We start from the raw sequence: 16,226 nt of genomic DNA, 5'->3' as shown, positions 1-16,226 counted from the left end.
GATACTACGAACATGGAGCTATTTCAACACGATGTGAACGATGTCCTGAACATCTATATGGGGGTGCTGTCTGATCGTATCGCTATGCTGGATGCCATAAACTTTTGTGACTATTATCGGGGTGTTTTCAAAATTATTCAATCATGGTTACGTGAAAATAAAACCACTTTACTTTGGAAGAAATTATCGAAGGTTTTTTGTCAAGCCTCATCTTTAGATAGTATGTTGGCTAATGCTTTACGTGAATATTCATTTTATTATAAACAAAAACTAGTGTATGATTTATGTAATAGATGAAAATTATATTTACCTTATTTTCGCTCAACAAACCTGCCCTGGTGGTTCACCTCAATTGTAAACATAATCACATTTTCCAAAAAAAATACTTTATATTGTAGGAAAATATTTTAATAAAACACAAAAAATGATTTTGGTTTTTTTATTCTTTATTCAAAATACCCTCCTTAAAATACAACATTGAAGAACTATACATATTTCAATTATGAAAATGATACAATGAAAAACTACATATAATGGATTGTTGAAATACAGTAAAAAATGCTGTTTTCTAGTTGTAGATTATCGCATATTGATAAAGCTTGAGAAATTTCCTCTTAATATTTGACATAATTTTGAATGACTTTTTTCTGTCAATTGTAGAGGTAATGGTGAAAATGCAATGAAATTCAACGATTTTGATGCAGAGTTTTTCCAAATTCATGTTGACGTGTGCAAGATATTGAGATCTGCAAGTAAAAAAAACTCATTTCAAACTATAATGCCCCCAAGGTAATGTATCGAATGATTTGGGGATAAGATGACGTTTGTCGTCATACGGACTAAGGGCTATTTTTGTCTGCTCTATACTGAAAACGTTATGAGCAAATGATCTTATTGTGCATTGTGTAATATTCTTTTGCTTGAAATTCTTCAAGTAATCTACGTAATCTTCAAAGCTCAATTTATTTTTAACGACGCCATATTTCACTCCCTTTACCTTTTTAACAACTTTAACATCCTGCACTTTGTAGTTGTACATTTTTGAACGCAGTCCTGCGAAATGCGTGATGATTTTGCCGTTTGCTTCATCTTTCATGAGTCCGGGTACTTTTTCAATTGCAAGGGGAATGTTGTACTCGTTATCTCTCGAATAATCAGGAGTGTCAAATTTTGAAATGTGTTTTTTGATAATATCTTTATACCCATCGTCACACGATAGCTCATAAATGAAACTGTCTGTATCTGTATAAAGTAACTTGCATTTTTCCATGTTCATAATAGGTAACATGAATTCGTAATGAAATTGAAACATACATGTTTTTGACAAATCCAAAATTGCCATGTCCACATACATCGGTTTATTAAATATGAGATCGGCCTTTTTCAATTCGATAGCCATCAAGTTTGAATCGAAAATTATACGATTATAGAATCGAGGGCTGGAAATGATATTTTTGGCGCCAAATCTGCCCTCGTAAGAGGACACTAATTTCACTATTCGGTGCAACCGGATGTTTTCCATGGTTTTCCCAAAGATCGCGTTGTTGGCTGATTTGAATTGATTTTTTTCGAAAGACGTATTGGCTGCAGTCCTCAATCGAGTATTCAACTCAATATAGGGACGCAGCCATGCAGATTGTTTAAATTTCAGAACTTTATGAATTTTAGTTGATTTTAATCCATGCTCAAGGGCCTGTTTCAAATTTCTATAGTGTAACGTATGCTCTGTTTTATTAAAGAGAGTTGGCATCAATTTTGTCAATTTGGAATTTGGTGGAGCGCGGTGCTCGGGGCAAAATGGAAAATCTTTGTGTAAATCGTGAAGTCTCTCAGGGTACTCCAAATCGACTTGTAAAATATATCCTTCTAGATTGTCATCGGGAATTTGAGATACATCAATATTCGTATCGACCCATTCGAAGCCTCCATATGGCAAAAATTGTGACATTGCCCACCCATACAAGTTATTTACATCGGAATACATTATGTATTTGGATGGTTTCGTTGGATCATATGTTGGCATATACTTGTTATTGGCTTCCAAATATCTATTACAACAAACCGAAATTCCACCCCTTATACCCTTTTCCACAAACATACCTTTTCCACAATCATATCGACGTCTTTTAAAATTTGCAGTTTGCAACCTGTATATTTCAACATACAATCCCACGTGTACCCTGGCATAGTATAATACCACGCAGGATCCAGCCCATATGTTTTCGAATCAATTTCGCGAAAGTTTTCAAAAACGTCTGCCAACAGCAATATATCAGTTCGCATGTATAAATCGCTGTATTCCCCCAAAGTTTCGATATCGAATAGATGCCAAACGCGTTGAGCATGAGCATACTTTGCATCATCAATGTCACAATCGTTTAATTTATTATAAAAATGTTTTTTGGATGGTAACTCAGTGTCGAGAAGTTTTTCCACACCGTCCACATAATCATCCACGCCTTTCTTAGTGAGAAGCTCAAACTTCTCATCGTCCAATTATGCAAATTTCTTCTTCAATATTTTCAAATTCTTAACATCCAGTGTGAAAACTAATTCATCGAGACTGGCTCCCATAAAACGATCAGAATCTATAAATCTGAATTCAATGCTAGTTTCATTATCGTATTGGGTGAAAGAAATATATTTTTATTTGTTGATGGGAAGTATGCTCACACTTCCTTTTTTTGCTACATCTCTTATAATGAAATGACTATCATATCCATTCAAATTGTGGAATGTAATGGGTACAATAAAGACCTTCTTGAACGATGAATTGCAAGCTTGATGACTAAATCCCCTAAACAAACCTGAAAAGTGACAATTATTAATAGTAAATTTACATGTTTATACAATTTATTTTTGGTTATTCGTGCAGGTACTACTTCGTAAAATATATTTTCTTTGACAACATTCATTTCTAAACTATATAAATTCACAGAAATATCGTTTTGTTTTTCAAATTTTGTGATGCAGCGAGTTGGCATAGGAAGTTCCAAACCCTTTATATTTAAAACCGTATCATAATTTGGATATGACGTGAAACGGTTCCTTTGGGAGGGTACAAACCACTTACGATTGCTCTGAAGAAACACACATCATCTTGATTATCAAGATTCACACATGCATGCTTGTTTGCAATTTCTTTGGGCAATCGTATGAATGATGCACCGTTGCCCATTTCATATTTATTGATTGTTACCTCAAGCAAAAAGATTTTACTCAATGCCCAACCAGAGTCTCTTTCCTGAAATTCGTCGAGTTTGTTCAAAATAAGATCCACAACATGTTCGTTGTACCAAGCAGACAAATCTGTCTCCAAATCAATGATTTCATTACGAGTATTGAAATATTTTCTATCGATAATTTCCCCGTCATTCGATGTTTTGATAAAATCCCCCAAGAATGTCACGTTCACTTTGAGGCATTGCATCTCCTTCAAAATTTTGGGAATTCTAGATTTGAAAAGAAAATATGCATCACTCAAAAATTTTCGCACTACTTTGTGAGCTAAATTTATAATTACACCTGTCCTCACTCTACCTCGGAAAATTGCATTTACATTTTCCCATTCAACTCTACTGCTTCGTTTCAAGCCTGATCTAATATACTTATCGTTTTTCATAACATTTATTATACATCTAATGCGTTTCAATTCCCCAATTTTACTAATAATTTTCTTTTTTTCCCCCACTGAAAATTTAATTTTTTTCATTGCCAACTCACATTTTCTAATATGCCTACCAATCAAATTCAACGACGTTCGTGCAAGGGAACTTGAATAATTTTGTTTAATTACTTCAAGCAATGTATCAATTTGCGATAAAGTTTTTGAAAACACCATTTTCAACTTACAAAAAAAATTTTTTTCCTGCGACGAATATACAAATGAATGCTTGCTGAACGCTGCAGAAGGAAGCTTGAAGTACTACTCTGTAGAAGGACTGTAGGAAACTCGAACCTTGGTCAAATGTGGTGAAGCAATGAACGGAGATGATTCTCAAAGGGAAGCTTGACGAAAAATGTTTCTGTTGTACTGAGGGGCAAAGGGGAAGATAACTATCTAGATAACGAAGAAGAAAAATCAATTTCAAATCACCCATCTTACCACTTTCAAAGAAAAACAAATGAAAAACAACAATACTAACCTCAATTTTCTACAATTTCGAAAGATGTTGCCGGATTGGCTTTCCCCGTATTGATCAGCCCTCTGAACACGAAGGCGTACTTTTCTTGTTCGAAATGATTCATGAATCCCTCGTAGGTCTTTGTAACTCTCTGCGGTGGAAACGTTATATGCTTCTCCAACTCGAGCAGTACTGTCCTTCCAAATTTCGTCTGCACGATTCGGGCTGAGAAAATTTTCTGCGGCTCTCCTGGCGGAATATTTTGTAATTTCTCCACAGGTTTCTATTATCTGTGTCTACAAGAAAAATTCCGTTAATTTTGTTTAGATCCATCTACAACAAAAAATTGAACAAATTGAAATTTTTTGATTGCACGCACAATTTTGAGCAAAAATTTTGAAGACTTTTTACGGAAAACGAGATATTTCTCATTTTGGAATTGAAAGAAAATGAAATTTTTTATTTGCACAAATACATGCAATTCTGAGTAAAAATTTTAAACATTTTTCGGATAACGAGGTATTTTGTATTTCAAATTTCAAAACACATAATCTGAAAAAAACTTTTTTAATACTTTTTGAAATAATCACATGTATGTACAAACACCTTGGAAAACGAAATCTTTCGGTTTTGAAATGAAAAATGAAATTTTTCGATTACACCAACACTGTAGTACACAATTTTGAAGACATTTCACGGAAAACGAAATATTTTGGTTTTGCAATGAAAAATGGTTTTTTTTTGATTACACACAATTTTGAGCAAAAATTTTGGAAACATTTTACGGAAAACGAGATATTTTGAGTTGAGAAAATATGAAATTTTTCGTTTACGAAAACATACCCAATTTTGACTAAAAGTTTTCAATACCTTCTGAAATAATTATAAGTACGTACAAACACCTTGGAAAACGAAATATTTCGGTTTTGTAATGAAAAATGGAATTTTTCGATTGAATCAACACTGTAGTACACACTTTTGAACAAAAATTTTGAAAGCTTTTTACGGAAAACGAGATATTTCGCATTTAGAATTGAAAGAAAATGAAATTTTTCATTTGCACAAACACATGCAATTTTGAGTAAAAATTTTGAAACATTTTACGGAAAACGAGATATTTTGTATTTCAAATTTCAAAACACATATTTTTAAACAAAATTTTTGAATACTTTTTGAAATAATCACAAGTATGTACAAACACCTTGGAAAACGAAATCTTTCGGTTTTGAAATGAAAAATGAAATTTTTCTACTACACCGACACTGTAGTACACAATTTTGAACAAAAATTTTGAAAACATTTTACGGAAAATGAAATATTTTTGTTTCGCAATGGAAAATGGAATTTTTTTTTGATCACACACACATATTTGAGCAAAAATTTTCAAAACATTTCACGGAAAACGAGATATTTCGAATTGAGGAAACATGAAATTTTTCGTTTGCGAAAACATATCCAATTTTGACTAAAATATTTCAATACTTTCTGAAATAATTATAAGTACGTACAAACACCTAGGAAAACGAAATCTTTCGGTTTTGAAATGAAAAATGAAATTTTTCGATTACACCGACACTGTAGTACACAATTTTGAACAAAAATTTCGAAGACATTTTATGGAAAATGAAATATTTTAGTTTCGCAATGAAAAATGAAATTTTTCAATTACACGCACGCAATTTTGACCAAAAGTTTTGAAGGCTCTTCAATTAAAATCATTTCACTGAGTTTCGCAAATAAAATACATGAATATACATTGATCTAAAGCAAATGGAACTTCAAAACGTTCAAGCCAGTCTCTATATACCTACACAGTAGGTTTAATGGACTGACGCCTATCAGAAAACAACTACTCCCCTGGCTAATACCACGAAGGGCGTTGGATTATATCAGACAGGCGTCAGTGCAGGAATCTTCACAGAAAATGTCCTGCATATGCAATTGGCAATACAACTGAAAGAGTAGACCTTCAATTATGGAACGGGCACACTTGCAGACCGGTTTCGGGCTTATTAGCCACTCATCAGTGCAAGATAGTGATCATCATCGACCTAAAGTCAATGATATTCCACAATTGAAAATCGGAATTCTTTCAGAGTATTTCATTCCTCTTCCGAAGTTGGAGCGAACATCAAAAATGTCACTCCATCTAGTGGACGAGGTACTAACCAACTGCATATCCGTAATTTGCCCGATTCCTCTGAATAAGGAAGAAAAACTTTCTTATTAGTCAATGGGCTATGCTTGAAGACAGGTAGTAAACAAATCTAAAGCAAATGGAACTTTAAAACGTTCAAGCCAGTCTCTAAATACCTACACAGTAGGTTTAATGGACTGACGCCTATCAGAAAACAACTACTCCCCTGGCTAATACCACGAAGGGCGTTGGATTATATCAGACAGGCGTCAGTGCAGGAATCTTCACAGAAAATGTCCTGCATATGCAATTGGCAATACAACTGAAAGAGTCGACCTTCAATTATGGAACGGGCACACTTGCAGACCGGTTTCGGGCTTATTAGCCACTCATCAGTGCAAGATAGTGACCATCATCGACCTAAAGTCAATGATAATCCACAATTGAAAATCGGAATTCTTTCAGAGTATTTCATTCCTCTTCCGAAGTTGGAGCGAACATCAAAAATGTCACTCCATCTAGTGGACGAGGTACTAACCAACTGCATATCCGTAATTTGCCCGATTCCTCTGGATAAGAAAGAAAAACTTTCTTATTAGTCAATGGGCTATGCTTGAAGACTGGCAGTAAACAAATCTAAAGCAAATGGAACTTCAAGACGTTCAAGCCAGTCTCTTTATACCTACACAGTAGGTTTAATGGACTAACGCCTATCAGAAAACAACTACTCCCCTGGCTAATACCACGAAGGGCGTTGGATTATTTCAGACAGGCGTCAGTGCAGGAATCTTCACAGAAAGTGTCCTGCATATGCAATTGGCAATACAACTGGAAGAGTCGACCTTTAATTATGGAACGGGCACACTTGCAGACCGGTTTCGGGCTTATTAGCCACTCATCAGTGCAAGATAGTGACCATCATCGACCTAAAGTCAATGATATTCCACAATTGAAAATTGGAATTCTTTCAGAGTATTTCATTCCTCTTCCGAAGTTGGAGCGAACATCAAAAATGTCACTCCATCTAGTGGACGAGGTACTAACCTGATATAATCCAACGCCCTTCGTGGTATTAGCCAGGGGAGTAGTTGTTTTCTGATAGGCGTCAGTCCATTAAACCTACTGTGTAGGTATATAGAGACTGGCTTGAACGTTTTGAAGTTCCATTTGCTTTAGATTTGTTTACTGCCAGTCTTCAAGCATAGCCCATTAACTAATAAGAAAGAATATACATTGTTTTCAAGACATACTTACATCTGTTTATTGAAGATAATGTACACACAAACGCAACAGAGTCACAGTTACAACTGATGAAGCGGCCGTTTTCATGCAGATGGCCCACTAACCGTAGCAAACATCTGCCCCATACTCCCACATATTATATTTCATCCTTGACTCGAAATGAGAAATGAAACGAATATTTGTGAATATTCAAATATTTATCATTTGAACCAAATTATATACATTTCATTCAATTTCATGATTATTTCTCGGAAAACTCTAATCAAAATACATGCTAATATCGTAGATACTATAATGAGAATTCTGTAAAGGTCAAATTCCATTTGGGACTTTTTTTTTGGCTAGCCTTGCGTGTTCTGGAATTAATTTGACAGTTTTTGAATCACTTTCTTGAAGATCGTGGAATATCAGCCTCAGTTTGTATTTGAAGGAGGTATTTTTCGGGAATTTGCTTGCAAAAACTGCCAATTGGTCGTCATCAATTTCCATTGTGTTCTATTGCATCCATGATCGAAATTATTGGGCTTCACACAAATTGCCATGAATTTAACGCCCTTTGGTACGTTCACATACAAAACATTATTTATTATTGCACTCAAAAGTACAAAATTCATTCTCAGCATTGGCGGCGACATAATCTACGCTGTGAGGTTGAATTTTTCGCAGCGGATATTTCGTTTGAGGCACTTTTCGATCGAACACTCTGTCTTGAATATTCAAATTATCCAACCGATTCAAAACAAGATTTTTTCTTCGAAAAATTGAATGGCTTTCTTCAATTCTTGAACACGTTTACAAAACTCTTCAACTTTCCGTCTGTATTCTTCAGATATCATTTTATCACTGAATATTTCAACTGTTCAACGACATTAACATTCTTTCGAAAAAAAAAATTATTACCCTCCCACGTATTTTCTTTACCCCCACTCCCCTATATCCCAACTAACACGAAAAAAAAAAACGCATCTGACGAATTTTGAAATGTCATTGCTGTATACCTCCATTGCCCCCATTTTCAAACGTTTCCTATCGGAATCGCACGCTAAAACGTTAGGCCCCCCACCTGGCATGTTTTTTTTTCCTAAATGAGACACCCTGTACACATTGAAAAATCACACGTCAAAACCATAGAGCCTCGTTAAACTTTTTTAAATGACGTATTTTGAGACACCCTGTACATATTGACGTCATGTTTTTTTCTTCAATCCGATTTTTCATTCATTACCATTATCATATCATTATTTTTCACGCCGACGTACACCCTGTACATGTTTTTTTTCCTAAACGATGAGACACCCTGTATGACAGCCATGTTTTTTTCTATTACGTTGACAACCATGTTGTTTTCTTTAAAGCCTGTGGCCATGTTTATTTTTCTTTAAAACGATTTTACATACATTATTATTATTATACTATTATTTTTCACGCTGACGTATTTGAGACACCCCGTACATGTTTTTTCTTAAACGATGAGACATCCTGTATGACAACCATGTTTTTTTCTTTAATGCCTGTGGCCATATTTTTATTTCAATCCGATTTTTCGTTCATTATTATTATTATATCATTATTTTCCACGCTGACGTATTTGAGACACCCCGTACATTTTTTTTTCTAAACGTTAAGACACCCTGTATGATAGCCATGTTTTTTTTCTATTACGTTGGCAGACATGTTTTTTTCTTTAACGCCAGTGGCCAAGTTTATTTTTCTTTGATCCGGTTTTTCGTTCATTATTAATATTATAGCGTTATTTTTGTAATTCCACCGTGCTCTTATCTATCAAATGAATCTACTCGATGCTCATTCCATCCTTCTATGCGTCGATCACGTCGCACACCTCTCTTTCCCACTCACTACCGTAAGTACGTCCCCTAGGGAATACGCTCCAAAATCTCTTATCCCCTCTACTTATCATACATTACCATCCGAACGTGATTATTGGTCTGAAGCTGATGACCTGGGAATGAAACTAATGAAAGATGCGATAAGTAGAAATGCTTATCTACAACTCAAGTCTCTGATCCACTTCGAAGGCAACTCCAAAGCAGAACACAATAATAATAATACACAATAATAATAATAATAATAATAATAATAATAATAATAATAATAATAATAATAATAATAATAATAATAAGACCTTGGCTTATCAAAGCGCCTGACGTTCGCTTTTCTCAGGTCGAGTGGGCTGAAGTCGGAAACTGAAGGGTTCATCATGGCTTGCCAGGATGGTGTCTTCAACACCTTAGTCTACCGCAGTCGCGTGATGGGTATAGAGGTTCCTAACACAAGGTGCAGGGCCTGCCGCGAGGCGCCCGAGACCCTAATGCACTTGCTATCAGCATGTCCAGCATATGCGGTCTCGGCCTATATCCATCGACATAACGCGACATAAAAAAAAATAATAATAATAAAGCAGGGATGGCCACTAACACCCTTGGCCTTTGGTGAGTTGCGACACCACTTACCCGAGCAACTGGTGCAAAACCGGACTGGCAGCCCAGGCGTACCCGGGAAGGAGAACTCTATTCTCCCTCCGGTGCCGGCCGTGGGTCCACAGGGCTAACCACCCGGTGGACCCAACACTTGGTTCCCAGTGATCAAGGAAGGGGCCCCCACAATCGACCCGCTCGGAGGGGTCAGAGGCAAGGTGGTGGGGCCCATAACGATGATTTGCCTACTGATGACAACCCTGGCAACGACAACGGACGCTTTGAGTGGACGCATGAGCTGAGAGATAGCCTTATGCGTTGCTACGGGAGTAGTGAGCCCGCGCGAAGAGGGTACATGGCGAGATTGCATGCTCTGTGGTGTGAAACACATCCGGAGCATGCCGCCTTTTCCGCCCAAAATCTTAAGGATTACGTATCCTATCTTCGGCGGCAGGGCTATATAGCTCCTCCCCAGTCTGCTAACGAAGTGGTAGAAGTGGCAGTTCTACCACCCGTTGGCACGGCTGGAGAGGAGACTCGCACCATACCACCAATGGTGACGACAATCAGAACACGCAGGGCGCTCCACAGAATTAGGCCCCTGAAGCCACAAGAACTGGCTTGTTTGGATGCGGAGGTTCATAGTGTTCTAACAGAAGAGGCTGACATCTGGCAAATCAACACCGCCGTGTATAACGTCGTCCAATCGCTTTCCGAATCGGAAGGACGAAATCCTGGCCTTGCGGTTCGGAAGATTGAACGGCGTGTACACAAGATGGAGGCTAAGATCACGTCGGCGAGACAACACGCGTCTCGTATCCAATGTGTGATGGACTACAGGGCGGTCAACAGGCCTTTCACGCCCGCAGTGCGGCGAATAGCCGCCAATTTACGACGTGTCCATCACACTCTAAGCCAAGGCGTGCTGTTAACCACCAAACAGCATTGCCTTGATAGGATACGAATGCTAGTGGCTGCTAAGAAGTCACTAGTGAGGCGAGCGAGAAGTATCGCGGAAAATCTTAGGTTCCGCGAGAAACCTTCTAGCTTATTCCAAGAGCCTCCACGTGTTGTGGATAATCCGCCGACTGCTGATCAGGTGGAATCCTTCTGGAAGGATATCTATGAACACCCGCAGCCACTCAACTTAGACACTCGAGCCCTAGCGCAGTTCGAAGCTTTCAACAGAGAGCTTCGACAGCCTGAGCTCAATGAACTGCGCAACCCGATAACCCCGGATGACGTTCGAAGAGCCCTTGTTGTTTCCAAGAACTTTGCTGCTCCAGGCCCAGATGGGCTGAACACTTATTGGTGGAAAAAACTACCAAGTACCCACCGCCATCTGGCCAGAGTTTTCAACTTATGGCTGGACGGAGAGCAGCCGATTCCGGATTGGTTTGTCGAGGGGCGGACCGTTCTCATCCCCAAAAGCGGAGATTTGTCGATTCCTAAGAATTACAGACCGATAACATGCTTGAATTCGTGTTATAAGTTGTTTACAAGCATCTTATACACACGAAATCTCACCGCAGTTGACCGAATGTTCGAACGGATATATGAGCAGAGAGGGTCGAAGAGAGGAGTCGCTGGATGTAAAGAGAACCTGCTCATCGATAGATGTGTAACGCAGGACTCGATACAATATAAGCGTAACCTCTCTATGGCCTGGATCGATTACCGTAAGGCATTTTATACAATTTCGCATGAGCTCATCTTGCATTTGCTCAGATGCCTTGCGGTACCCGACAACATAGTGAGATGCATTGAACAACTGATACCACTTTGGCGAACTCGCTTCACCATAACATCTGGTCAAGCAAGAGTCCAAACAGGGTGGGTCACTTTCAGAAGGGGTGTATTTCAGGGTGATTCCCTCAGTCCCCTTCTATTCTGCATCTCACTATTGCCATTATCCGTTGTGCTCAGAAACACTCGAGGGTATAACTGTGGCACTCCCGGAAACCGGAGGCACAAGGTCACCCATCTGTTTTATATGGATGATCTTAAACTTTATGCCTCTGGAGAGAAGGATCTCCATCAGTCCTTGAGGGTTGTGGAAGAGTACACGCATGCTATCGGTATGAAATTCGGGATAGACAAATGTGCAATGGTTCATCTCAAAAGAGGACGATGCGGGGACTACGGAGAGGATGTGCAGCTCGTAGATGGAAGCATCCTACACCATCTGGATGCCGGAGAGACGTATACTTATCTCGGGGTGGAACAACGCCACTCACAAGTGGTAACCGCAGTGAAAAACTCTCTCCGCGGCAAGTATCAGCACGAACTTCGACAGATCTGGTCATCGGAGCTGTCGGGGAAGAACAAAGTTGCTGCAACAAATATGCTTGCCGTTCCAATCTTACTCTACTCGTTTGGAGTAGTGAAGTGGACTCGGGAGGAGCTGTATCAACTCGACGTAAGGACCCGAAAAATGATGCATCTCTATAGGAGTTTGCATCCCAAATCGTCCGTTCCAAGGTTGTACTTCCCCCGACAACAGGGAGGTCGTGGACTTTTGAGTTTGGAGTGTCTACATGACAGAATGGTACTGGATACAGCCTGTAAAGTGGTCAGGAGTTCGGATCCCCTTCTCTGCATGGTCCGTGACCATGAGAGAGCAGGAATCGGAGCATTTCTCCTTGGGCAGCTGCTCGAGCAGCTGATGAACTCGGTATAGTTTTCGACTCTGAACGAGGTGACTACAACTCTGACACCGAGTTGGAACCCGTTCAGCAAAAAGCTCAGATAAAAGCCGCAGAGATCACCTTACTTCTGCGGAGACACAGGGATAAGCCAATGCATGGGGTCTTCTTCAATAATATTGAAGACCTTGGCTTATCAAAGCGCCTGACGTTCGCTTTTCTCAGGTCGAGTGGGCTGAAGTCGGAAACTGAAGGGTTCATCATGGCTTGCCAGGATGTTGTCTTCAACACCTTAGTCAACCGCAGTCGCGTGATGGGTATAGAGGTTCCTGACACAAGGTGCAGGGCCTGCCGCGAGGCGCCCGAGACCCTAATGCAATTGCTATCAGCATGTCCAGCATATGCGGTCTCGGCCTATATCCATCGACATAACGCGGCCCTAAGAGTGCTATATTACCATCTACGGCACTCTTACGGTATTGACGATACACCGGTGTTGCCCTACGCTCCGGGGGATATTGAATCCGTTGTAGGGAACGAGAAGTGCCGAATTTATTGGAACTATTCGTTCTCCACCCTCAGGCTCATACAAGCTAATAAGCCTGATGTAGTGCTTCTCGACCACCAGACCAAAACGATATTTGTCGTGGAGTTTTCAGCTCCTGGCGAGACGAATATCGTCAGAAAAGAGGAGGAAAAACGGATATAATATCGAGATTTTCTCTTCGAACTCCGCAGACTCTATCCAGATCACTCTATCAAGATGGTCGTTCTGATTATTGGAGTCCTTGGTGGAATGATGTCTTCTCTACTCTCGAATCTCAAAATCATACCGGCTTGCCGCACTAAGGCAGAAATCTTAGCCGCACAGGTGCAGAAGGCTGTCATTCTTGGCTCACTGCGTTTGCTCAGGGCACATGATTCTCGGACCCAATGATCACTTACCCCACGGTGTGGGGAGTGGTCATTGGTTGATTATGCTGGCGCGCCCTCCCGAATGTATCGGGGCTTCGGGGGATAGGGCCTGACCAGCGCACACTACGGTGAAAAAAAAAATAAAATAAATAATAAAAAAAAAATTATAGCTCTATTGTGCATAAATTACACACAAAAGGTAGGGGTTAGCCAATGGCTATCTTCCACCCCTCCTACTAAGTAATACAAATAACATTTATGAGCAATAAGGTGATTACCTAATATAATTCAATTTTCTTCAGCGGCAAAATTAAAAGAAAGAATATGATAAATACATCTCAGTTTGCAGAAAAGTAAAGGAATACACTACACTACAATACATTACTCCATGCTGGTCAACAAAGTTGATTTCAAATGATGTTTCACTTCATATAAAGATGAATTCAGGAGAGGAATTATCCTGTTCAAAAATAATGGTGCCAGATAGGAAATGCATCCTTCGTATTTAGATGTAACATGGCTTGGAATGTTGAAATTATTGAACCTGGTATTGATGCTACGGATATTAGAACGACGTACTATAAGCTCTAATAAATACAGGGGTATTTTGTTTTTGATGAGTTTAAAAAGAAATATTGTGATCAGATATTCCATTCTACACTTTATGTTTAATTCTCTCAATCCTATCAGAAAAGGAGTAATGTGCTCTCTATAAGGTACACAGCAAACAAAACGCATACAAGAATTTTGAATGCGTTGCAACTTTTGTCGATTATATTCCGGTAGAAAATTATAATACACTGGAGCGCAGTATTCTATATGTGGATAGATGTGGGATTTGACTAGTTTAAGTTTCATTTCGGTTGATAGTTGATATTTGAATTTTTGAAGTAATTTCAGTTTGAAGAACGCTATTTTAAATATATTTTGGACATGGTCATTGAAGTTCAAGTTTTGATCGATAATCAATCCGAGATTTTTCGTTGAGTCAACCCATTCAATGTCCGTTTGATTCATTCTGAGACTATGTTGTTTGATCTGATAAGTCTGTCTCTGAGGGCCTAAGCAGATTGCAACAGTTTTGTTTGGGTTGATACGCAAGCCATGTTGCCATGATAGAGGATTCAAAATAAGACCCCTTCTAGGAACATTTGTCAATTGATGAAATGATGGTGAAATACTACGCGCGTCACTCCTTGAAACAATTCATGAAGGGTAAGCAAATACGTTCTGGTTATAAGTTTTGGGCCTTATGTGGAATCAGCGAATATTGTCTCAATTTCGATCTTTATTGTGGAAAAGTAGCAACACAGAACGATAAAAATAAAACACTGGGAAGCACTGTTGTTGAAAATACGTTTTCAGTTGTGGATTATCCGACAAACCATATTGTATACTTTGATAACTTTTTCAATAGCTATGATCTACTTCTTTCATTGAGGGAAATGAAATTCAGAGCTACAGGAACGGTGAGAGATAATCGCATGAAGAAGTATCCACTGAAAGAAGTGAAACAGCTACAAAAAGGGGAGTCCGGTTCTGACTGACAAGGTTCAATCGTCTAATATCAGATCAATATTCATACTCAAATAAACCTGTGATTCAAAGTTGAAAATTGAAGAATTAGGTAAATTGTAAATCATAAGTGATCTATCCAGTATTGAACTGTAAGTACAGTTTGAAATAATTCCGTATACCTAACCTTGCATACTGATAAATAAATAAGATAAATCCCATTTTGGTGACAGTATGTTCAGTACACCTGCGTAGCCAGGATCGTACTTGAAAATTATTTCTACTCGCTGATCTAAAATGGATCAGTTGAACTCTACACCTTGGACTTCTGACTACAGGGGATCCCAAAATGGAAACCCAACTAATAAGAGCTACTCTGCTGCACTTACTCATCAACAATTTCCCACCAAAAAACAAGCCATCATATTTAACGCTATAGACGGAATTCGACTTCAAGACTACCTTATTGGAGTGGGATCTGTAATAAACCCTAAAAACATACTGTTTGCATCAAGATTATCAAACAACAGAATATGCATGTATCTTTCGAGAAAAGAGATAGCCGACAAATTTATAAACGAAAATGGAATGATTGAAATAAACGGCGAATCTCTAAGAGCCAGGCGACTGATAACTCCTGCTGAGCGGCTTGTTTTGTCCAATGTGTGTCCAACTATTCCTCATGACCTACTCAACCATGAATTACAAAAAATTGGTCTTTCCCCAGTTTCTCCAATAACCTTCCTGCGAATTAGCGCATCCGTCTCCGAATATAGCCATGTCCTGAGTTTCAGACGACAGGTTTATATCAGCACTCCAGAAGTGACGATCCCGGAATCAATATTGATAACTTTTGATGAAACATCCTATCGTATTTTCCTCTCCCAAGATGCCCTCACCTGTTTCAGCTGTAAGACGGCTGGACATATTTCGTCTCAGTGCAAAACCTCGTCAAGTGAACAACCACCCGACTCGCATTTCCTGTTACCTCTAAATACAGTGACGGGTAAACGTACTGTAGGTGATATATTAACACCAACCGAGGAAAGTACTGAAACGGACAAACAAGATACCACAGCTGATCCTTTTATGAAACCCTCGGAAACCTCTCGAGCCAAAAAACCAAAAATTACCAAGCAAATAGAAGATTTATTCAAACCTACGGAAAGCTTCATAAAAATACACTCTCCTGCATTTGTATTGAATTATAGTC

At 38.8% G+C, this 16,226-nt stretch overlaps 1 protein-coding gene across 1 annotated transcript; it reads right to left on the bottom strand.

Moving 5' to 3' along the window:
* Positions 1-430: 430 nt before the first annotated feature.
* On the bottom strand, positions 431-5,448 carry LOC111514373 (uncharacterized). The gene is made up of 2 exons (XM_074179237.1): positions 4,146-5,448; positions 431-4,060 (listed from the first exon to the last, which is right to left on the bottom strand). Exon 2 carries the CDS (start codon positions 2,096-2,098, stop codon positions 764-766), a length of 1,335 nt encoding a protein of 444 aa, XP_074035338.1. The 5' UTR covers positions 2,099-4,060; positions 4,146-5,448; the 3' UTR covers positions 431-763.
* Positions 5,449-16,226: the final 10,778 nt, after the last annotated feature.

This window comes from Leptinotarsa decemlineata, unplaced genomic scaffold (assembly GCF_025532065.1).
Source record: "Leptinotarsa decemlineata unplaced genomic scaffold, Ldec_3_MD MMD2_tig00004716_RagTag_RagTag, whole genome shotgun sequence".
Classification (NCBI taxonomy): Eukaryota; Metazoa; Arthropoda; class Insecta; order Coleoptera; family Chrysomelidae; genus Leptinotarsa; species Leptinotarsa decemlineata.
This window is presented reverse-complemented; position numbering and strand designations above follow the sequence as displayed.